This window comes from Cherax quadricarinatus, chromosome 85, assembly GCF_038502225.1.
Source record: "Cherax quadricarinatus isolate ZL_2023a chromosome 85, ASM3850222v1, whole genome shotgun sequence".
NCBI classification, from domain to species: domain Eukaryota; kingdom Metazoa; phylum Arthropoda; class Malacostraca; order Decapoda; family Parastacidae; genus Cherax; species Cherax quadricarinatus.
Window position 1 is genome coordinate 5,414,145 of NC_091376.1, and position 25,227 is coordinate 5,439,371.

The 25,227-nt window shown below is 44.0% G+C and overlaps 1 protein-coding gene across 2 annotated transcripts in view; it reads right to left on the minus strand.

Moving 5' to 3' along the window:
* LOC128703144 (uncharacterized) overlaps positions 1-25,227 on the minus strand; it is a 226,303-nt gene that overhangs the window by 56,239 nt on the left and 144,837 nt on the right. For both annotated transcript variants that reach the window (XM_070103247.1, XM_070103248.1), the window contains exons 5-6: positions 20,839-20,972; positions 9,225-9,395 (exon numbers count right to left, since the gene is read on the minus strand). In XM_070103247.1, coding sequence (XP_069959348.1) covers positions 9,225-9,395; positions 20,839-20,972 — 305 coding nt within the window. The remainder of the gene's footprint in view (positions 1-9,224; positions 9,396-20,838; positions 20,973-25,227) is intronic.

Genomic DNA, 25,227 nt, shown 5'->3' on the forward strand with positions numbered 1-25,227 from the left:
CACTGACTTTCTTGGGTTATCCTGGGTGGCTAACCCTCCGGGGTTAAAAATCCGAACGAAATCTTATCTTATCTTATCTTATTGTTGAAAGGCTTCTCCTACTTAATAGGCTTCTTCAGTTAAATACAGAGGCAGCAAGTGTAGTAGTGAAATGAAGATGATGTAATCAGTCTGTCAGCCTTGGAGAAAAAGTATTTGAGATGGTCAGTCCCTCAGCTTGGAGCTCCATGGAGCTTAAATTACAATCTGTTACATTCTGTTAGATAAGTTGTAATCAGTTACATTTAAGTATGTCCTAATTATTATATTCAAATATACACTATGCCATTGTGTATAACATATTCAAGTATTGTATAGAATCAACCTAGAGCCTGATATGTCTGCTGTCTATCTTTATAATTACCTGTATGTTGGGGATGCCATATGTTAGCATCTCTGAGCTGTCAGCATATTTCAGATACCCTAGCCATGATGCCACGGACACACACACACACACACACACACACACACACACACACACACACACACACACACACACACACACACACACACACACACACACACACACACACACATGGGGGCCAAGATACATGGAGGGCTAAGATGATGGAGGTGGTACTGGAGAACTTCATGTACCAACACGTAAGGGACACTACAAGAGAGAGAGGAGAAGATGAACCAGCAAGGCTGGACTTAGTATTCACCTTCAGTAGTGCAGATATCGAGGACATCACATATGAAAGACCCCTTGGGGCCAGTGACCATGTGGTTTTAAGCTTCGAATACACAGTAGAGCTACAAGTGGAGGGAGAAGCAGGAAGGCCAGGACGAATGAAGCCAAACTACAAGAAAGGGGACTACACAGGAATGAGGAACTACCTGAACGGGGTTCAGTGGGACAGAGAACTGGCAGGGAAGCCAGTTAATGAGATGATGGAATATGTAGCAACAAAATGCAAGGAGGCTGAGGAGAGGTTTGTACCCAAGGGTAACAGGAGTAATGAAAAAGCCAGGATGAGCCCATGGTTTACCCAAAGGTGCAGGGAGGCAAAAACCAAGTGTGCTAGGGAATGGAAGAAATATAGAAGGCAAAGGACCCAGGAGAATAAGGAGAACAGTCGTAGAACCAGAAACGAATATGCACAGATAAGAAGGGAGGCCCAAAGACAATATGAAAATGACATAGCAGCGAAAGCCAAATCTGACCCGAAACTGTTGTACAGCCACATCAGGAGGAAAACAACAGTCAAGGACCAGGTAATCAGGCTAAGGAAGGAAGGAGGAGAGACAACAGGAAATGACCGTGAAGTATGTGAAGAACTCAACAAGAGATTCAAAGAAGTGTTCACAGAGGAGACAGAAGGGACTCCAGAAAGACGGAGAGGTGGGGCACACCACCAAGTGCTGGACACAGTGCACACAACCGAGGAAGAAGTGAAGAGGCTTCTGAGTGAGCTAGATACCTCAAAGGCAATGGGGCCAGATAACATCTCCCCATGGGTATTGAGAGAGGGAGCAGAGGCGCTATGTGTACCCCTAACAACAATATTCAATACATCTATCGAAACAGGGAGATTGCCTGAGGCATGGAAGACAGCAAATGTAGTCCCAATCTTTAAAAAAGGAGACAGACATGAAGCATTAAACTACAGACCAGTGTCACTGACATGTATAGTATGCAAAATCATGGAGAAGATTATCAGGAGAAGAGTGGTGGAACACCTAGAAAGGAATGATCTCATCAACAGCAGCCAGCATGGTTTCAGGGACGGGAAATCCTGTGTCACAAACCTACTGGAGTTCTATGACATGGTGACAGCAGTAAGACAAGAGAGAGAGGGGTGGGTGGATTGCATTTTCTTGGACTGCAAGAAGGCGTTTGACACAGTTCCACACAAGAGATTAGTACAAAAACTGGAGGACCAAGCAGGGATAACAGGGAAGGCACTACAATGGATCAGGGAATACTTGTCAGGAAGACAGCAGCGAGTCATGGTACGTGGCGAGGTGTCAGAGTGGGCACCTGTGACCAGCGGGGTCCCACAGGGGTCAGTCCTAGGACCAGTGCTGTTTCTGGTATTTGTGAACGACATGACGGAAGGAATAGACTCTGAGGTGTCCCTGTTTGCAGATGACGTGAAGTTGATGAGAAGAATACACTCGATCGAAGACCAGGCAGAACTACAAAGGGATCTGGACAGGCTGCAGACCTGGTCCAGCAATTGGCTCCTGGAGTTCAATCCCACCAAGTGCAAAGTCATGAAGATTGGGGAAGGGCAAAGAAGGCCGCAGACGGAGTACAGTCTAGGGGGTCAGAGACTACAAACCTCACTCAAGGAAAAAGATCTTGGGGTGAGTATAACACCAGGCACATCTCCTGAAGCGCACATCAACCAAATAACTGCTGCAGCATATGGGCGCCTAGCAAACCTCAGAACAGCATTCCGACATCTTAATAAGGAATCGTTCAGGACCCTGTACACCGTATACGTTAGGCCCATATTGGAGTATGCGGCACCAGTTTGGAACCCACACCTAGCCAAGCACGTAAAGAAACTAGAGAAAGTGCAAAGGTTTGCAACAAGACTAGTCCCAGAGCTAAGAGGTATGTCCTACGAGGAGAGGTTAAGGGAAATCAACCTGACGACACTGGAGGACAGGAGAGATAGGGGGGACATGATAACGACATACAAAATACTGAGAGGAATTGACAAGGTGGACAAAGACAGGATGTTCCGGAGATTGGACACAGTAACAAGGGGACACAGTTGGAAGCTGAAGACACAGATGAATCACAGGGATGTTAGGAAGTATTTCTTCAGCCACAGAGTAGTCAGTAAGTGGAATAGTTTGGGAAGCGATGTAGTGGAGGCAGGATCCATACATAGCTTTAAGCAGAGGTATGATAAAGCTCACGGCTCAGGGAGAGTGACCTAGTAGCGATCAGTGAAGAGGCGGGGCCAGGAGCTCGGACTCGACCCCCGCAACCTCAACTAGGTGAGTACAACTAGGTGAGTACACACACACACACACACACACACACACACACACACATATATATATATACATACATATATATATATATATATATATATATATATATATATATATATATATATATATATATATATATATATAGATATATATATATAGTTTTTTTTATTAACACACTGGCCGATTCCCACCAAGGCAGGGTGGCCTGAAAAAGAAAAACTTTCACCATCATTCACTCCATCACTGTCTTGCCAGAAGGGTGCTTTACACTACAGTTTTTAAACTGCAACATTAACACCCCTCCTTCAGAGTGCAGACACTGTACTTCCCATCTCCAGGACTCAAGTCCGGCCTACCGGTTTCCCTGAATCCCTTCATAAATGTTACTTTGCTCACACTCCAACAGCACATCAAGTATTAAAAACCATTTGTCTCCATTCACTCCTATCAAATACGCTCATGCACGCTTGCTGGAAGTCCAAGCACCTCCCATACAAAACCTCTTTTACTCCCTCCAACCCTTCCTAGGCCGACCCCTACCCTGCCTTCCCTCCACTACAGATTTATACACTCTGGAAGTCATTCTGTTTTGTTTCATTCTCTCTACATGTCCGTACCACCTCAACAACCCCTCCTCAGCCCTCTGGATAATAGTTTTGGTAATCCCACACTTTCTCCTAATTTCCAAACTATGAATTCTCTGCATTATATTCACACCACACATTGCCCTCAGACATGACATCTCCACTGCCTCCAGCCTTCCCCTCATTACAACATTCATTACCCATGCTTCACACCCATACAAGAGTGTTGGTACAACTACACTCTCATACATTCCTCTCTCTCTTTCTCTCTTTCTATGTCGTGCCGAATATGTAAAACTGGTCAGTTAGCAAGAACTCATTTAAAATTAAGTCCTTTCTAAAATTTTCTCTTATACGTTTAAAGATATATTTCTTTCATTAATGTTAATGTAAAAATTTTTAATTTTGCACCAAAAGAATCTTAGAAAACTTACCTATCCTTATTATAACAAGAACAATTTATTTTAGCCTAACCCAACTAAATATATTTTAGATTTGTTTACAGTAATTTAATACTAAACACAGTGAAATATATATTTTTTAGTTAGGTTCAGAATGATTTTGGCGAAATTATTGCATACACAAATTTTCCTTTGTCCTATATGGCAAGATGAACGTTGCTATTTAAGCCAAGATCGCAAGTTCTGCCTATTCGGCACGACATATATATATATATTATATAAATATATATATATATATATATATATATATATATATATATATATATATATATATATATATATATATACATATATATTTGCAGTTATTCTGCCAAATTTTTTTTTCTAACCATGGGTCCTAAGAAAGCAAGTGCAAAGGACAGTGCTGAGAAGAAAAAGAGGATGATGTCCATTGAATTAAAGCATGAAAACCTAGATAACACGAGTGAGGTGTGCGAGTTGGCAAGGCAGTAGCAGCGTAGTACTGCTACGCTGCTACTGCCTTGCATTAAGAGTGTAACAATTAAGTTCAGCGATAAAGTGTATCATTAAGAGCATAGCAAGTAGCCTATCTTTTCCACCCTCCACCTCTGCCAGCATCTATTCTATTCTTAACAATGTGACTTTGTAAATGGTCTAAGTCGGGCCGGAACGTCGTCGTAAGCTTCTCTCTTTTATGTGCGGGTTATTTGTGTATCTATTCTATTCTAATTGATTCGCCGGTATGGTATCCCGGTCCGGGTCTCTTCCATTTTGGTGACCTGGCATTGGCTCCTCAGATAGGGAAGTGTCGTTTATCTTTACTTGCACCTGCGTGGCAGGTCTTCAGCAGGAAGGGGGGGGGTACCTCACCGGCTCTATGGCCAGATGATGTACCTAACGTTAGTATGCACTAACAGCGGCTGGTGTGCAGTGCAATGGAGGCCTAAAGCAGGCCCTCGCAGCAACTTCAGCGGGGGGGGGGGGGGATGACGTGCAATGACTGGAAGTAAGGGCGCAGGCCGCCGAGTTACTAACGGTTTTTTTTTTTGTTTTTTTATTTTTCAACCGATTTTTTTATTTTTGGTGTACTTTTAGAGGTGCATATGTAGAAGCATGTGACAAAGTTTCAGTATGATTGGCCAACAAACAACAAAGAAAAAAATATAAACATAATTTTTATATATGGCAGCACGACGTGACAAATTGGCACTACGAGTGGCACTTCCGACATTCCCAACTGTTAGAATACAACTAGCACGACATTTTAACATAGCCATTTCATCTAATATATCTTATTATCAAGTTAAAAAAAAATACATTTGACAAAATTTTTGGCATTCGCCAAAATATCTGCCTTTTAACCCCGCATAAAATAAAAAATATTTGAGATATTCCAAAAAATTTTATGTCTCAATTTCAAACACACTTTGTTTTATATTGTCTGTGAAAATCATTTCAATACAATCATTAATAATGGAGTTATGGAGCGAAATAAGTGAATAAGTTACTTCCGAGATATAGGCCTAGAACGTCGGCCGGCCTACCGTCTCAAAAAAATTTTTTTTTTGTGCGGAAATCGTGTTTTTTTCGGTGTATTTCTTAGTAAACTGATGTTCTAGTGCAGTTATCCTCTTCAAAACACCGTTTTCTATCACTCACATACCAAACAATAGAAGAAGGGGACGAGGAGTAACTCATTTATATCGAATATTGCTGGTGGACTCTCGCTATATTATGGCCTACATCACCGCCACCATACCTGATATAAATGACTATAATTTCTTGTAGAAACGTTGTAGAACATTGATTCTTGTACCATTGTGTTGCCAAAGAGTTAAGCTATTTTTCTGTATGAATAACTCATTTTCCATATTTTTTCGATTTTTTGGTGTATTTAGGCTCAGACTCGGCGGCCTGCGCCCAAGTCCCTGACAGCTAAGTACACAAGATGTGCTGCCTCATCCTCTCGGGCCTGCCCCACTGGGGCCATTGGGAAGTGTCTACGGCGAAGGGGCATCATAGCCGGGCAGTCTAACAGGTAGTGTACCAAGGGCTTCGGAACCATTCGGTCACAATGGGCACAGAGCTCCTCTCGTGCCCGTTCAACAATCCACGCAGTGGTGGGATACCCTAAGCGTAGGCAGTGGATATGCACCCTCAGTTCTCTGGACTGTGTCCGAATACTTGGAGGGGGCGCCCTGTGGGTCGCCCTGACATACCCCAGGGTCAGGGAATGGGAGCCTGGCCGCACCGGCAGCCCACAGAGCAATCTGGCTGAGGCTGATGGAGATTGCAGCATGTGGCTGTGCCTCGAGGGTTGCAGTCCTAGCAGCCTCATCTGCAGCATCATTACCAGTGATACCCACATGGCTCGGGATCCAGTTGGTGGTAGCCCTGCGACCCTGGGCCATGAGAGTCTGCAGGTCACCCCGGATGGATGTGATTAAGTGTATGTTGTCCTTTGGCTCTCTGTGCATAAGCGCTTGGATCGCTGCCTTGGAATCAACGTGGATGATGGGGGGATGCTGATGGTCTGCAAGAGCATGCTGCAGAGCTTGTTGGATGGCAAAGAGTTCAGCCTGGAGGATGGTACAATGGTCTGGGAGGCGCCAACCTGCTGTCAGATTGCTGTGGAATATCCCAGCAGCTGTGCGGCCTGCCACTGGGTCTCTGGAGCCATCGGTATAATATGGCACACACCCTGGGCCTTCCGCACCCACAATGCTAGCCGAGGCAAGTCGTTGCAGAATGTCCTGAGTGCAATGCCTCTTGCTGTCTGGTAGGGTTGTCCAGTGCACCGCAAACAGCTCTGGTGCCCAAGGGGGTGGCACCATATAGTTCGCTGCCAGTCTGTCGCAGCCTCCCACCTGGAGTAATGTCATGGGCAGTAGCTTCCGTGTGGCATCTGCTACCGACCACATCCATCGGCGGCCGGGATGCAGTGGAATGACCTGTCTCTGGCGGACACGTAAATCTCTCATCAGTTTGTCAGCCCCTGGGAGTCGGAGATACTTTGCGATCCTCTTGGCAGCTACCAGTTGGATCCTGTCTTTAAGAGGCTGTAGCTGCACCTCAAGGTTCAGAGCCACTGCATTGGCCCACCTAGGAGCCCCCAGCATGGCCCGTACAACTGTGTTCTGGATCACACAAGAGGGATTTGATGTTTATGGGTCTGGCGTGAACCAGAGCAAGTGCCCCATAGTCAACGAGGGAGCGTATTGCCTGGATGTAGAACAACCTCATGACCTCGAGGCTGGCCCCAACCCTAGGGTTGGCCATGACACTCAATGCCCTGACCCTCTGCAGAGCCCTCTCTTTAATGTGGTGCACATGTTTCTGGAATGTGAGGCGCCTGTCAATGTAGATGCCAAGGTACCTATAACTGTGAACCCACTCCAGGTCGATGCCCAGGACTCGCAGCCTCTGACTGGGTACCCTGGTGCGAAGGATCATGGTTTTGGATTTTGCCGCGGATATCTTGAGCCCCAAGTGACGGCAAGTGGAAGCCAGCAGATCGAGGTCCTCCTGGGCACGCTGCAAAAGCCGGCGCTTCCTAGGTACGACAAGTGCCAGGTCATCGGCATAGCTGAGGAGGAAGGTGCCTCTGGAGAAAGGCAGGCGCACCAGCTGGTGCATCAGTACATTGAACAAGGTGGGACTAAGCACCCCGCCCTGTGGAGTGCCGTTGTCCAGGGTCTTGAGAGAAGAGGCATGCCCCTGGAAGCGTAACCGGGCCCGCCTGTCCTGGAGATAGGAACGAAGCCATGAAAGCAGCCTGCCTTTAACCCCCCTGCGGGCCAAGAGTGAGAGGATGGCAGGTGCACTGGCTAGCTCAAAAACTTTCTCGAGGTCAAGAAAGATAACAATGTGGGCTTGGGCGTCCGACCCAATGCCGGCCAGTAAAGTGGTAAGGCTTTCGAAAGTGCCCACTCCTCTGGTGAAGCCATAGAGGTGTTTATGAGGAGGGCCAAGCTTCCACCTCAGGCACTCCAACACCTGCCAGCATCTGTTCCCCAAGGTTAATGCACTGCAATAACTTTGTACTTCACTGTATCATGTTCAAATTAATAAATTAATAAGTAATAATTAGTTAATTAATTAATAATTATTTCTTTACATTCTCTATTATGTTTCATTATGATTTTATACAATAATTCTTATTTATAAATACATTGTTTCAGTGTTTTCCTTATGAAACTAGTGATCTAGTGCAGTTAGCCTCACAAACACTCCATTTTCAGAAGGGGAAGAATAGATACACAATTTATTTATGGGAAGAATGGAAACATATGGTCAGAACGGGAGCAGGAGTGGTGGGCCGCCACTCATCACATGACATATTCTACAGTATACATCATGTTTCTATGTTATTTATATTGTTTATTATGTCAAATTAGATCAATTGTGATAGATTAATAAACCATAGAGTTGATATTAGCGTTATATTGAAATATTTTCTCCTGCCTCTCGAGAGCCAGGAATTCCACTGGAACGGATTAATGGCAATTCAATTAATTTCAACGAGGAAAAAATATTTGATATACGAGCAAATTGAGTTACGAGCTCGGTCACAGAATGAATTAAACTCGCAAGTCAAGGTACTACTGTACTGTGTATGTATATTAATACGCTTCCGACTCACGAAATTGTAATGACATGATTGCAAACAAACCATACCACGGGTTGGAGAACAAATCCCGGTAACTGACATTATAAATGGATCTTTTTATTATACAAATATTTTTTTATAACACTGCGTAATGTTCGCCATTTACAGTCAACATTCATATGACACAAACATTACGTACCTTAGTGATGCATCACGTACTCGGGTGGTATATCACATACTCTGATGGTCTATTACTTACTCTGAAGATATATCATATACTCTGGTTGTTTATTACGTAGTGATGGTATATCACATACCCTGGTAGTCTATTACGTACCCTGATGGTGTATCACGTACCCTGGTGGTCTATTACGTACTCTGGTGGTCTATTGCATATCCTAATGGTATATCATGTACTCTGGTGATCTATTACGTACCTGATGGTATATCACATACCCTGATGATAGACTGCATACCTTGGTGGTATATCACATACCTTGGTGGTCTATTACATACTCTGGTGTTCTATAACGTACCTGATGGCATATCACATACCCTGGTGGTCTGTTATGTAATCTGTTGGTCTATTACGTACACTGATGGGATATCACCTACCCTGGTGGTATGTTCTCCTCCGGTTGAGTACCAGTTGTACCCATATATTCTGTCCATGGACTTTATAGTGTCCACAGCATAATGGGACTCAAGGTAGCGAGTCCTGTCATCTGATTCATTTCTCTGCACAAGCTTACTCAGGAAACACAGCTGGTTGGGGTTGCTATTATACTGCGGGATAAACATTACGATATTAACTGATTTTGTTCTTCACAAAAGAAACTCCATTATCATCTACTTGCACATTCAAAACAACATAAGCTACACTAATTTTCTGTGACTGAATTCATGTCTGCATAAATAACTCATTACGATTGCAACCAGTGCTGGATTTACCAATAGGCTTGGCAGGCTGAAGCCTAGGGTCTCATAATCTAGGAGGCCATCGGCCAACGTGTATAATATTTTTGAAATTGTCATAAGCTTGCCATGGCCATTTCTTAACTTAATGTTCACTAACTGCTCGGGAGAGAAGTTTTTTCAAGCATCAAAAGAATTAAAAATGTGGAAAATTACATTTATCTGAATGTAACTCATTATGTACATAACAGTAAATGATAACAAAGATAATTATTATTTATCAGCTACATAGACAAGTAGGAATTTGGGACACCTAGGTCGCAAAAATGTCCCCCTTCGATACCTACAACTGTCTTATCCACAAGTTGCTCTAGACCTATTAATTACAAATGAAATATGTATCACCAGGAATTCTGGTAAATATATAAATTTGTTAACTGTATATTAAAAATAATAAATGATTATGTATATATACACATATACATAACAGAAGGAGAATATCTTAAAATCACTCACCAATTTGACTGGAAATCAAGGTGTATCATACTCAGAAAACCTCTGTCTATACATGAAAATAACACTGGCCAGAGTTACATCACAGACTTATCTGAGGTTCCTGGAGTTGTCTTGTCCAGTCGCCTGATATCTCAAGTCATGCAGAAATGCACATCCAACAATTTCGCCTCCTATTTGAGAGGTGTCAGCCCAATTTTACCTCTAGAGCACGAAAAATTCTTCCCATTATTCCCAACGTTTGTGTTCAATTCAAACAAAATGGCGAGTCTCCTCTGTGCAGACGCAGAAATTTCCTATGTTTTATGACATAAATGTTATTAAATAGAATGTATTACACTAATTTACATAAAAAATACACTGCATTTTTTCCGGAAAATACATTATTTTCCACAAAAAATGAATTATGGGTCACAGTGTCTCAAGAGAGGTTGTCCACACTGAACATTCTCTGCAATAAAAATCACAAACTTAGACAAATTCTGATGAACTTTTGGATGATTTTGCTACGAGGAAGGCCAGAAAAAAGTTTTTTTAGTCTTATTGTATCTGATGATTGTACTTCCTTTATTCCTTAATAAGAATACAGGAAAGAGTAAGGTTATGAGGATAACAAAAAGATTAGGTGATGAAAGATTGGATATCAGATTGGAGGGAGAGAGTATGGAGGAGGTGAATGTATTCAGATATTTGGGAGTGGACGTGTCAGCGGATGGGTCTATGAAAGATGAGGTGAATCATAGAATTGATGAGGGGAAAAGGGTGAGTGGTGCACTTAGGAGTCTGTGGAGACAAAGAACTTTGTCCTTGGAGGCAAAGAGGGGAACGTATGAGAGTATAGTTTTACCAACACTCTTATATGGGTGTGAAGCATGGGTGATGAATGTTGCAGCAAGGAGAAGGCTGGAGGCAGTGGAGATGTCATGTCTGAGGGCAATGTGTGGTGTGAATATAATGCAGAGAATTCGTAGTTTGGAAGTTAGGAGGAGGTGCGGGATTACCAAAACTGTTGTCCAGAGGGCTGAGGAAGGGTTGTTGAGGTGGTTCGGACATGTAGAGAGAATGGAGCAAAACAGAATGACTTCAAGAGTGTATCAGTCTGTAGTGGAAGGAAGGCGGGGTAGGGGTCAGCCTAGGAAAGGCTGGAGGGAGGGGGTAAAGGAGGTTTTGTGTGCGAGGGGCTTGGACTTCCAGCAGGCATGCGTGAGCGTGTTTGATAGGAGTGAATGGAGACAAATGGTTTTTAATACTTGACGTGCTGTTGGAGTGTGAGCAAAGTAACATTTATGAAGGGATTCAGGGAAACCGGCAGGCCGGACTTGAGTCCTGGAGATGGGAAGTACAGTGCCTGCACTCTGAAGGAGGGGTGTTAATGTTGCAGTTTAAAAACTGTAGTGTAAAGCACCCTTCTGGCAAGACAGTGATGGAGTGAATGATGGTGAAAGTTTTTCTTTTTCGGGCCACCCTGCCTTGGTGGGAATCGGCCAGTGTTAATAAAAAAAATAATAAAAGAACTTTAAAAGAACATATGTATTTTAGGGAATATAACTGTAAACTTACAATTTCATTTTCCTAAAAATTCCTGCTTATTCCACAAAATGTTTACAAAGTTCTGTTAATTTTAACATGTACGCTTTTTTTTAAATTACTACGGGGGACAAAAAGATACAAAACATCCAGGCCATGGGAAAACCTGGGTAGCCACAGCCACTCAAGAGGGAGAGGTTTTTTAGTGCCAGGAAGGAAAAAAAACTGGCAGGAAATGGCAGAAATCGTACACCAAATCCAGTCATTCCTGGAGTGGAACCACAGTCGATGGCCTCCACTCCAAACCAACAGATACAGATACTAATGCCGGAAAAAAAATCCCCCCCCAGTACCAACAATACCACCAGTCCGATAACATTCTTCTTTGCAAATATACAGGGTCTAAAGCCAGCAACAAACAACAAAATACCTTTCATCCGTGGACTGCTTGCAGAGTTAGTTAGTTTAATATGTTTATTATGCACCCCATACCCATCCTGTGGGCGGTAGTCAAAAGATTACAGAGGTACATAATTGGTCCAGGGACTGGACTCCAAAGTTTTGATAGCTGAGCAAGTTACAGAGGCAAAGGCAATGTTCGCGGCTTTCACTGAGACCCACATAAAGGATCACTTGGACAATGAAATATGGATCCCAGGTTACAACCTATACAGATGTGACAGAGTGAACAGGCAAAAGGGGGAGTTGGCCTGTACATTGCAGAGTCACTTGTTTGCACAGAACTGCTTAATGCCTCAAATGACGTAGTGGAAGTTTTAGCAGTAAAGGTCGAGAACCAAAACCTAGTCATTGTGGTAGTCTACAAGCCTCCGGATGCAACATCCCAGCAATTCCAGGAACAGCTGTTAAAAATTGACCACTGTCTGGAAAATCTTCCAGCTCCTGCACCCAACATCTTGCTCCTGGGGGATTTCAACTTAAGGCACCTAAAATGGAGGAATATAGCAAATAATATTGTTGCAGTAATAACACCAGGAGGCAGCTCTGATGAAAACTCACACTCACACGAGCTTTTAAATCTCTGCACAAAATTCAATTTAAACCAGCAAATAATAGAGCCTACTAGACTGGAGAATACACTAGACCTCATATTCACTAACAATGATGATCTGATAAGAAATGTCACCATATCAAAAACAATATACTCAGATCACAACATAATTGAGGTTCAGACATGTATGCGAGGAGCCCCAGACCGACAAAATGAGACTAGTCACGAGGGAGCATTCACCAAATTCAACTTCAATAACAAAAACATAAAGTGGGACCAAGTAAACCAAGTCCTAACCGATATAAGCTGGGAATATATACTAAGCAACACAGACCCAAACTTATGCCTAGAACAGATTAACTCGGTGGCACTCGATGTATGCACAAGGCTTATTCCTCTAAGAAAAAGGAGGAGTAGATGTAAAATAGAAAGAGACAGGCGCTCCCTTTACAGGCGACGGAAAAGAATAACAGAGCGGCTAAAAGAGGTCAATATATCTGAAATGCGCAGGGAGACACTGGTCAGAGAAATAGCAAGCATCGAACTTAAGCTAAAAGAATCCTTTAGGAGTCAGGAATCGCGGGAAGAACTAAAAGCTATAAATGAAATCGAAAGAAACCCAAAGTATTTCTTCTCCTATGCCAAATCAAAATCGAGAACAACGCCCAGTATTGGGCCCCTACTTAAACAAGATGGGTCCTACACAGATGACAGCAAGGAAATAAGTGAGCTACTCAAGTCCCAATATGACTCAGTTTTTAGCAAGCCGCTAACCAGACTGAGAGTCGAAGATCAAAATGAATTTTTTATGAGAGAGCCACAAAATTTGATTAACACAAGCCTATCCGATGTTATCCTGACGCCAAATGACTTCGAACAGGCGATAAATGACATGCCCATGCACTCTGCCCCAGGGCCAGACTCATGGAACTCTGTGTTCATCAAGAACTGCAAGAAGCCCCTATCACGAGCCTTTTCCATCCTATGGAGAGGGAGCATGGACACGGGGGTCGTCCCTCAGTTACTAAAAACAACAGACATAGCCCCACTCCACAAAGGGGGCAGTAAAGCAACAGCAAAGAACTACAGACCAATAGCACTAACATCCCATATCATAAAAATCTTTGAAAGGGTCCTAAGAAGCAAGATCACCACCCATCTAGAAACCCATCAGTTACACAACCCAGGGCAACATGGGTTTAGAACAGGTCGCTCCTGTCTGTCTCAACTACTGGATCACTACGACAAGGTCCTAAATGCACTAGAAGACAAAAAGAATGCAGATGTAATATATACAGACTTTGCAAAAGCCTTCGACAAGTGTGACCATGGCGTAATAGCGCACAAAATGCGCGCTAAAGGAATAACAGGAAAAGTCGGTCGATGGATCTATAATTTCCTCACTAACAGAACACAGAGAGTAGTCGTCAACAGAGTAAAGTCCGAGGCAGCTACGGTGAAAAGCTCTGTTCCACAAGGCACAGTACTAGCTCCCATCTTGTTCCTCATCCTCATATCCGACATAGACAAGGATGTCAGCCACAGCACCGTGTCTTCCTTTGCAGATGCCACCCGAATCTGCATGACAGTGTCTTCCATTGCAGACACTGCAAGGCTCCAGGCGGACATCAACCAAATCTTTCAGTGGGCTGCAGAAAACAATATGAAGTTCAACGATGAGAAATTTCAATTACTCAGATATGGTAAACATGAGGAAATTAAATCTTCATCAGAGTACAAAACAAATTCTGGCCACGAAATAGAGCGAAACACCAACGTCAAAGACCTGGGAGTGATTATGTCGGAGGATCTCACCTTCAAGGACCATAACATTGTATCAATCGCATCTGCTAGAAAAATGACAGGATGGATAATGAGAACCTTCAAAACTAGGGAGGCCAAGCCCATGATGACACTCTTCAGGTCACTTGTTCTATCTAGGCTGGAATATTGCTGCACTCTAACAGCACCTTTCAAGGCAGGTGAAATTGCCGACCTAGAAAATGTACAGAGAACTTTCACGGCACGCATAACGGAGATAAAACACCTCAATTACTGGGAGCGCTTGAGGTTTCTAAACCTGTATTCCCTGGAACGCAGGAGGGAGAGATACATGATTATATACACCTGGAAAATCCTAGAGGGACTAGTACCGAACTTGCACACGAAAATCACTCACTACGAAAGCAAAAGACTTGGCAGACGATGCACCATCCCCCCAATGAAAAGCAGGGGTGTCACTAGCACGTTAAGAGACCATACAATAAGTGTCAGGGGCCCGAGACTGTTCAACTGCCTCCCAGCACACATAAGGGGGATTACCAACAGACCCCTGGCAGTCTTCAAGCTGGCACTGGACAAGCACCTAAAGTCAGTTCCTGATCAGCCGGGCTGTGGCTCGTACGTTGGTTTATCATGTGGGAGTTCGATACGTGGATTAGGGTAGAAATACTCACGTAGGCTGTTATTACGTATATTCGCGATATGTGGAGAGAGCCCTGCCAGCCGTTACCTATCTCCTTGCTTCCACTCGTAATACTGCCTAGCCGGCTGGCCAGTACCCCGTAGTGGTCTTTTGAATTAGTGTCAGCTCAGCACAATATGAAAGACCGTGACTCAAGACGGTTGGTCGTTGAGTCAACGGACAGGTTACTGGTAACTGGTTACTACTACTGAGACTGGTAACTGGTTACTACTAAGACTGGTAACTGGTTACTACGTTACTACTACTCTCAGTAGTAGTAACGTAGTAACCAGTTACCAGTAACCAGTGTCCGTTGACTCACGACCAACCGTCTTGAGCCACGGTCTTCATATTGTGCTGAGCTGACACTAATTCAAAAGACCCACTACGGGGTACTGGCCAGCCGGCTAGGCAGTTTTACGAGTGTAGCCAAGGAGATAGGTACGGCTGGTAAGGGCTCTGTCCACATATCAGTAATTATACGTATAACAGCCTACGTGAGTATTTCTACCCTAATCCACGTATCGAACTCCCACATGATAGGTTTGCGTGCAGCCAGCAGCAACAGCCTGGTTGATCAGGCGCTGATCCACCAGGAGGCCTGGTCACAGACCGGGCCGCGGGGGCGTTGACCCCCGAAACTCTCTCCAGGTAAACTCCAGGTAGAGGAGGAATTGTGAACTGCGGAATTTTAAACTCCCGTCAATATCCTCGGCTTAATGAATTTTGTTTAAAATACTCTTCCATCTTCCTCTATTGGTGAGGCTGGGGGATTGTGAGGGACCTCACAAGGCTGGGGGATTGTGAGGGACCTCACAAGGCTGGGGGATCGTGAGGGACCTCACAAGACTGGGGGATTGTGAGGGACCTCACAAGACTGGGGGATTGTGAGGGACCTCACAAGGCTGGGGGATTGTGAGGGACCTCACAAGACTGGGGGATCGTGAGGGACCTCACAAGAGTGAGGGATTGTGAGGGACCTCACAAGACTGGGGGATTGTGAGGGACCTCACAAGACTGGGGGATTGTGAGGGACCTCACAAGGCTGGGGGATTGTGAGAGATCTCACAAGAGTGGGGGATTGTGAGAGATCTCACAAGAGTGGGGGATTGTGAGGGACCTCACAAGTGGAATAGCCTAATGTGTCTCTTCATTTAAATCCGGCACTGATTATAATCATTAAATACGTGTCCAACATCTGGGTATCTTTATTTGTAGACTTTTGGCCATCCAGTGACTTTATCACTGCAAATTTAAGGACATAATGTGAAGACTGTAGAGAATCTCGCTTGGATTCTAACAATATTTCTCAATATGACTTGTTAATAAGGCTAAAAGTTAACGAGAAAAAGAAACAAGAAGAAATAAACAATACTTATATTTGGAGAATAACTGAATATAGTGAATTACGTGAAGTGAATGAAATTTAATTTATAACAAACAAGTGAAGTATATATATATACAGTATACAAAAGACGACGGTGGACTTCAAGGCTGAGGGACTGATTACCTCATTTTTTATACATAGTTCTACAGTCTTCCCATTATGTCTTTGAATTTGTATTGATAAAGTTATTGGATAGTGAAACGTCTACAAATAATGATACCCTGATGTTGTACATGTGTCTAATTCTTCATCTTGTCGGTACTGTCTACCATTCATGTACAACAACTGTAAACTTAGCCAGATGCACTGTTGTCACACCTGCGTCATTATGTACTGGAGTGTGTTGTCACACCTGCGTCATTATGTACTGGAGTGCGATAAAATTAATGAATTCAGAGACAACTCACTCAAAAATATTCAAGAAATGTCGAAGTATTTTATCCATAGTGGTATATTACCAAACACTGTAAAAATACCCTGACTTTGCCCACTGTAAGTAATGCATAACCACTTAATTTTTTTTCTATGTGTGTGTGACCTAATTCATGCCTGTATAAACTTATTACTATTATAAGCAGATATAAGCATGTAAATAGTTCATTACCACTGTAATTTGTTCAGCTATCAGAACTCTGAGGTCCAGTCCCTGGACCCATTATGTGCCTCTAATATTTTGACTACCACCCACAGACGTGTATGTGACACATAATAACGACGTTAATCAAACCATTAACATGCCCACTGACACACAATGTTACAAATCAGTATCACATGAACAGTAAAGAACAGCAGTAGGTTATATCAGTTATAGTAGCTCAAGGTGGGGCCAGGAGCTGTGATTAGACCTCTGCAAATACAAACCACTGAACTTTGTAGATGATATAGAAGTAATGGCAATATTGAGCGAGGTTATTGTGAAGACTGCGAGAGAAGACAAGTGACCGTCGAAGATAGTCCAGTAGCAGCAACTTGTGTTAAGAAACCTAACTTGACGCACCTCCTGCCTCACCTCACCCTCACTGCTGGTCACTTGATGCACCTCCTGCCTCACCTCACCCTCACTGCTGGTCACTAGATGCACCTCCTGCCTCACCTCACCCTTACTGCTGGTCACTAGATGCACCTCCTGCCTCACCTCACCCTCACTGCTGGTCACTAGATGCACCTCCTGCCTCACCTCACCCTCACTGCTGGTCACTTGATGCACCTCCTGCCTCACCTCACCCTCACTGCTGGTCACTTGATGCACCTCCTGCCTCACCTCACCCTCACTGCTGGCCACTTGATGCACCTCCTGCCTCACCTCACCCTTACTGCTGATCACTTGAGGCACCTCCTGCCTCACCTCACCCTCACTGCTGGTCACTTGATGCACGTCCTGCCTCACCTCACCCTTACTGCTGGTCACTTGATGCACCTCCTGCCTCACCTCACCCTTACTGCTGGTCACTTGATGCACCTCCTGCCTCACCTCACCCTCACTGCTGGTCACTTGACTCACCTCCTGCCTCACTTGACCCTCACTGCTGGTCACTTGACGCACTTCCTGCCTCACCTCACCCTCACTGCTGGTCACTTGACACACCTCCTGTCTCACCTCACCCTTACTGCTGGTCACTTGACGCACCTCCTGTCTCACCTCACCCTTTCTGCTGGTCACTTGATGCACCTCCTGCCTCACCTCACCCTTACTGCTGGTCACTTGATGCACGTCCTGCCTCACCTCACCCTTACTGCTGGTCACTTGATGCACCTCCTGCCTCACCTCACCCTTATTGCTGGTCACTTGATGCACCTCCTGCCTCACCTCACCCTTACTGCTGGTCACTTGATGCACCTCCTGCCTCACCTCACCCTTACTGCTGGTCACTTGATGCACCTCCTGTCTCACCTCACCCTTACTGCTGGTCACTTGACACACCTCCTGTCTCACCTCACCCTCACTGCTGGTCACTTGACGCACCTCCTGTCTCACCTCACCCTTACTGCTGGTCACTTGACGCACCTCCTGTCTCACCTCACCCTCACTGCTGGTCACTTGACACACCTCCTGTCTCACCTCACCCTTACTGCTGGTCACTTGACGCACCTCCTGCCTCACCTCACCCTCACTGCTGGTCACTTGACGCACCTCCTGTCTCACCTCACCCTCACTGCTGGTCACTTGACGCACCTCCTGCCTCACCTCACCCTTACTGCTGGTCACTTGACGCACCTCCTGCCTCACCTCACCCTTACTGCTGGTCACTTGACACACCTTCTGTCTCACCTCACCCTTACTGCTGGTCACTTGACACACCTCCTGTCTCACCTCACCCTTATTGCGCACCTCCTGCCTCACCTCACCCTTACTGCTGGTCACTTGACACACCTTCTGTCTCACCTCACCCTTACTGCTGGTCACTTGACACACCTCCTGTCTCACCTCACCCTTATTGCTGGTCACTTGACACACCTTCTGTCTCACCTCACCCTTACTGCTGGTCACTTGACGCACCTCCTGCCTCACGTCGCCCTTACTGCTGGTCACTTGACGCACCTCCTGCCTCACCTCACCCATAATGCTGGTCACTTGACGCACCTCCTGCCTCACCTCACCCTCTCTGCTGGTCACTTGACGCACCTCCTGTCTCACCCCACCCTTACTGCTGGTCACTTGATGCACCTCCTGCCTCACCTCACCCTTACTGCTGGTCACTTGACGCACCTCCTGCCTCACCTCACCCTCTCTGCTGGTCACTTGACGCACCTCCTGCCTCACCTCACCCTTACTACTGGTCACTTGACGCACCTCCTGCCTCACCTCACCCTCACTGCTGGTCACTTGACGCACCTCCTGTCTCACCTCACCCTTACTGCTGGTCACTTGACGCACCTCCTGCCTCACCTCACCCTCACTGCTGGTCACTTGACGCACCTCCTGCCTCACCTCACCCTCTCTGCTGGTCACTTGACGCACCTCCTGCCTCACCTCACCCTTACTGCTGGTCACTTGACGCACCTCCTGCCTCACCTCACCCTTACTGCTGGTCACTTGATGCACCTCCTGCCTCACCTCACCCTCTCTGCTGGTCACTTGATGCACCTCCTGCCTTACCTCACCCTTACTGCTGGTCACTTGACGCACCTCCTGTCTCACCTCACCCTCTCTGCTGGTCACTTGACGCACCTCCTGTCTCACCTCACCCTTACTGCTGGTCACTTGACGCACCTCCTGCCTCACCTCACCCTCTCTGCTGGTCACTTGACGCACCTCCTGCCTCACCTCACCCTTACTGCTGGTCACTTGACGCACCTCCTGCCTCACCTCACCCTCTGTGCTGGTCACCTGCCCTGCCTTCTATATAACAACCTGTTTGAGATTACTCTGTATTTCGACTGACGAAGCCACTCGTGGCGATACATTTCCCCAATAAAGATTCCTAAGTAATAATAATAATAATATCATTATTTACTACCAGTACATGTACAAGGTATACAGACCATAGCTGACATCACTGACATACTACTATACAGAAAGCCGCTTGTTATGTAGAGCATTTCTCGCAAATTAGGTCAGTTTTGTCCCAGGATACGACTCACTCAGGTACCTATTTTACTGATAGGTGAGTATGGACAGCAGGTGTCTTATGGAAACATGTTCTAATTTTTCCATCGGTACCGGGATCGAAGCACGGACATTCGGTGTGTGAAGCAAGAACGTTGCCTCCCAGGCCTCGTGTCTAATTTATCAACTTGTCGGTTCTCTGAACCATTTACTTACATCACTATGTGTCCTTATACACAGATAGGTGGACTTGCTTGTGTGGGGTGGCCCGTGACCCGGTGGCAAAAGCTCTCGCTTCACACAGTGAGGAGTCCGGGTTCGATTTCCAGCAAAGGGTGGAAACATTGGGCGTGTTTCCTTATACCAATTGTCTGTGTTCACCTGTCAGTAAAATGGGTACCTGTGTGTTAGTCGACTGGTGTGGTTTGCATCCTGGGACAAAATTGACCTAATTTGCCCGAAATACTCTGCATAACAAGGGGCTTTCTATATAGTAGCATGTCATTGATGTCAGCTATGGTCTGTATACATTGTACATGTACTTGTAGAAATAAAGATATTATTATTATTATTATTATTATTATTATTATTATTATTATTACTATTATTGTTGTATGTATTTCTTATACACTTTACCATCAGCTATCATAACTTTGGGGTCCAGTCCCTGGACCCATTATGTACCTTTGTAATCTTTTGACTACCGCCCACAGGATGGGTATGGGGTGCATAATAAAGATGTTAAACTAACTAACATCTTATGGATCTACAAAAAACCTGGTGTACCTGAGTCTCATATACGAAGCTATGACTCAAACAAATAGAGGACATGGTACCTGCTTTCTGCTATGTTCTTTCACTCACTTTAATATAAGCCAGGGTGTTGCTGCTCCTAATGATCTTGAAGCCAAAGTTGTTGCTAGATGCATCTCGCAACATGTCATAGTAGTGCAGTGGAGAGCGGAGCAGTGACGGGTTCTCAGTGAACACCATGTTACCTGTTAAACATGTCAGAAGTAACAACATGAGAAAACAAACTTCACCCTCTACCAGGCAGATCCATCATTACATTAATGGTATACAATACTGACACGTTAAGGAATAAGACCCATGAGCAACACTCTGGATCTGTATCCTGGCGAATCTTGCCTAGTCTTGCTTGGGATCTTATTGCCGAAACTTTTTACCTGCGCATCAGGCTTCTACAGTCTAATACAAAGGTGACTTTCATACTGTAGTCATTAAAAGAAGTGGAGAGGTAATTTAAGGTGTTCAGTCACTTGAGCATGATTGCAGTGGGATCCGCCCACTTGTGAAGCTGTCTCCAATTGCTGCACCCCACCTCTGGTTCCAGTATGTCTCCACTGGTAAAAATGGTATGAAATACCGACAAGTAGTTGCAAAAAGGCATAAAATACAAACACGAGGATAATTTTTTGGATAAGCTTCGGTCCTGGGACCTTGGTCACTCTAGTGAGTGAGAAAAGTTCTAGGAAAGAAATGTTTATAACAAATGTTCTGGTATTTACAACAAGTCTCCAGACTCGTACTTCTGTTTTATGTTAGTGGACTGAACACTTGTAATCATGGATAAGGGACTGAACATTTTCTGTCAGGTCTTCAGACCTAAGGGAGTGAACATTTTCTGTTAGGTCTTCAGACTTAAGGGACTGAACATTTTCTGTCAGGTCTTCAGACCTAAGGGACTGAACATTTTCTGTCAGGTCTTCAGACCTAAGGGACTGAACATTTTCTGTCAGGTCTTCAGACCTAAGGGACTGAACATTTTAAATTATCCCTCCTCTTCCAATGTCTCCAGTATGTAAATCACTTTTGTATTCGACTGAAGAAGCCTTTTAAGCAGGCGAAACGTTTCAAAAGTAGCAATACATAAGTGTTCACATGTCTCATTCACCAGACAGGTCTTTTTTTTTTTTTAATTCGCCGGTACTCTCCCGGTCCGGGTCTTTCTGGTTCACACCCAACCATTCAGAAGTTAGATTGTCTACAAGTCAATATATTACCAAACCAATCTCTGTCTATATCCTTTCTAAATCCGAATTTATACATTTGTATTACTTATTAAGTCATATTTACATGCCTGCCTGGATGTTTAATATAGACTATAAATCAGTCATATGTGCATATATATATATACATGTGTTATCATATTAATGGTATACAATATAGACAAGTTGATGAATAAGACATATGTACAACACTTATGTATAATAATAATGTAATCTTTATTTACTACCAGTACATGTACAAGGTATACAGACCATAGCTGCCATCAATGACATACTATTATATAGAAAGCCGCTTGTTATGCAGCACATTTCCCGCAAATTAGGTCAGTTTTGTCCCAGGATGCGACCCACACCAGTCCACTAACACCCAGGTACCTATTTTACTGATGGGTGAACACAGACAACCGGTGTCAAGAAACACGCCCAATGTTTCTACATTTGCCGGAAATCGAACCCAGACACCTCGCCGGGAAACTAACCCAGACACCTCGCCGGGAAACTAACCCAGACACCTCGCCGGGAAACTAACCCAGACACCTCGCCGGGAAACTAACCCAGACACCTCGCCGGGAAACTAACCCAGACACCTCGCCGGGAAACTAACCCAGACACCTCACCGGGAAACTAACCCAGACGCCTCGCCGGGAAACTAACCCAGACACCTTGCCGTGTAAAGCGAGAGCTTTAGCCACCAGGCCACGGACACCGTATCTTTCTGTCTTTCTTGCTGAAACGTTTGGCCTGTGTAGCTGCTTCTTCAGTTGAATTCGGAGAGAACACATGAGCTGTGTCTATGTATGAGTATGATAATAGTATGCAATACCTATAAGTTGAAAAGTATATATAACAAATGGTTATAATTATAACCTTAATTTTTAAAGGGGTGGTGGGGTAAGCCAGTGGAAGGTCTCGGTCAGATGAACGAAAGCTCCAGTAGTGAGTCATAATGCGACTAAGACCCACGTCAAGAAACACCTACCTAAGATGATAAGTAAGTTTATTCAGGTATACACAAATACAGTTACATAGATAATCATACATAGCAGCATATGTGTAGAGAACCTGGGATAACCCAAAAAAGTCAAAGGAGATATACTAGGAATAAGGTAAAATAAGTTATTTATATTTACATGTAGGTTAGCTAAAAAAATAAATCATTCTCCTCCCTTTCTGTCACTAAATTCATTAGGCACCTTTTGACTCTCTTCTTGAACTGGCTCATGCAATGACTGGCTTTACATGTGCAGGCAGTCTGTTCCATTCCTTTATTGCTGTGGCTACTACAAAGTTGTGCTCTCCACCCCTTGTACTATGATTGCTTTGGTTCCCAACCTTGACAAAATTAGCAGCAAGATATTCTGGACACTGTGAGTAATTTTATAAACTTGATTTAACTTTAGTTGTTTTACTCTGTCTTCAACATTCAACATATGTAACTGTTGTAATTCATCCTGGCCTACATGTTCTCTTGGACCCAGGTCCAGGATGAATCTTACCATTTTGTTCTGGGTGATTCGTAGTCTATCTTTCAGTTTTCTGTCAAGGCAGAGTACCATGAAGAGCAAGCGTAGTCCATATGACATTGTATAAGAGCTAGACATAGGGTCCTGCGAGCCTCGGTAGGTAGACACTGTGCTTGTCTGTACAGGAACTTCAGCCTGGCATTCACTTTCCTTACTACACTGTTCCCTATCAGTTCTCCTGACATGCATGGGTCAAAGGGGATTCCCAGATATTTTACTGAGGAAACTGAAATGATGGGTTCTCCGTCACACCGGATATTACAATTATTTAGCTTTCTCAGTTCATGTTTCAATTAATCAATCAATCAATCAATCAGTTTTTATTTCCTTGCAAGATTATATTGAGATTATGAAATTACAATAATGAGTTGCAGTACAAAGAGCCACTATCATGCCTAGACATTATGGGCAGACTTAATTTAATGGATTACAGACTTCTTAATATTAAAGAAATTGATCATAGTTTGTTTAAGTTGTACATCACTTTTTTTATTTACAGTAGACAGTAATTTTACTCTAATTAAATTAGTTTGAATAATAAATATTGAAATTATGTAATGGGAATATAACATTGTGAGTTGTTGAAAGTAGTTTATAGTATGTGAATGTTGCAACTGAATGTAAGGCAGTAATGTTTTGGGTAGGTATTTATACTACAAGGTAGTTTTAATCAATGTATGAACTTTGGGCGTCGCGTTTTGAAGTTTTAAGATTTAGGTAACTGGGAGATTTTTGGTAAAGTTGAATATTGAGTATTGAGTATTTAGTTTAAGGTGAGTAGGTGGCTTTTGAGAAGAGCCTTAAATTGGTGTTCAGACCTGGTTAGTTTACCTGGAGTTTACCTGGAGAGAGTTTCGGGGGTCAACGCCCCCGCGGCCCGGTCTGTGACCAGGCCTCCTGGTGGATCAGCGCCTGATCAACCAGGCTGTTAGTGGTAATGAATTCCAAATTTTGGGGCCCTTTATGTGCATAGAGTTTTTACACAGCGTGACATAGGCACTGGGTACATCAAAAAGAGATCTGTGTCTTGTGTTATGGTCGTGTGACCTGTTAAGGTTGGCGAGGAAAAGTTTGAGTGGAGGGTTTATGTTTGAGTGTAGTGTTCTATGTATGTAGTAGGCACACGAATAAGTGTGAATGTTCTTAATGGTGAGCAGTCTTAGACTTTTGAATATTGGTGGAGTATGCTGTCGGGAGTGGGAATTTGTTATCATTCTGACTGCAGCCTTTTGCTGGGTTATTAGTGGTCTTAGGTGATTTAATGTTGTTGATCCCCATGCACAGATTCCATAAGTGAGATAAGGGTAGATAAGTGAATGATGCAGTGCAAGGAGAGCTGATTATGGAACATAGTACCGTATCTTTGATAGTATGTATACTGTCTTGGAGATTTTCTTGGAAATTTATTGTATATGCGTCTGGAATTTGAGGCTATTGTCAAGGTGGATTCTTAGGAATTTTTCCTCTGTGAGTCTTATGATGGGTGATCCATTTAGCGTTATGTTTAGTAGAACATTTGCAGTTCTGTTTCCAAACTGAATGAAATAAATTTTGTCAGCATTCAGTGTAAGTTTATTCGTCATCATCCAGGTAGATATTTTCTGCAATTCGGCATTGACTGTGTTAGCCAGTATGATCTGGGTTTGGGTGAGAGAAGACGTATGTAGTGTCATCTGCAAATAATATGGGTTTCGTGCCAA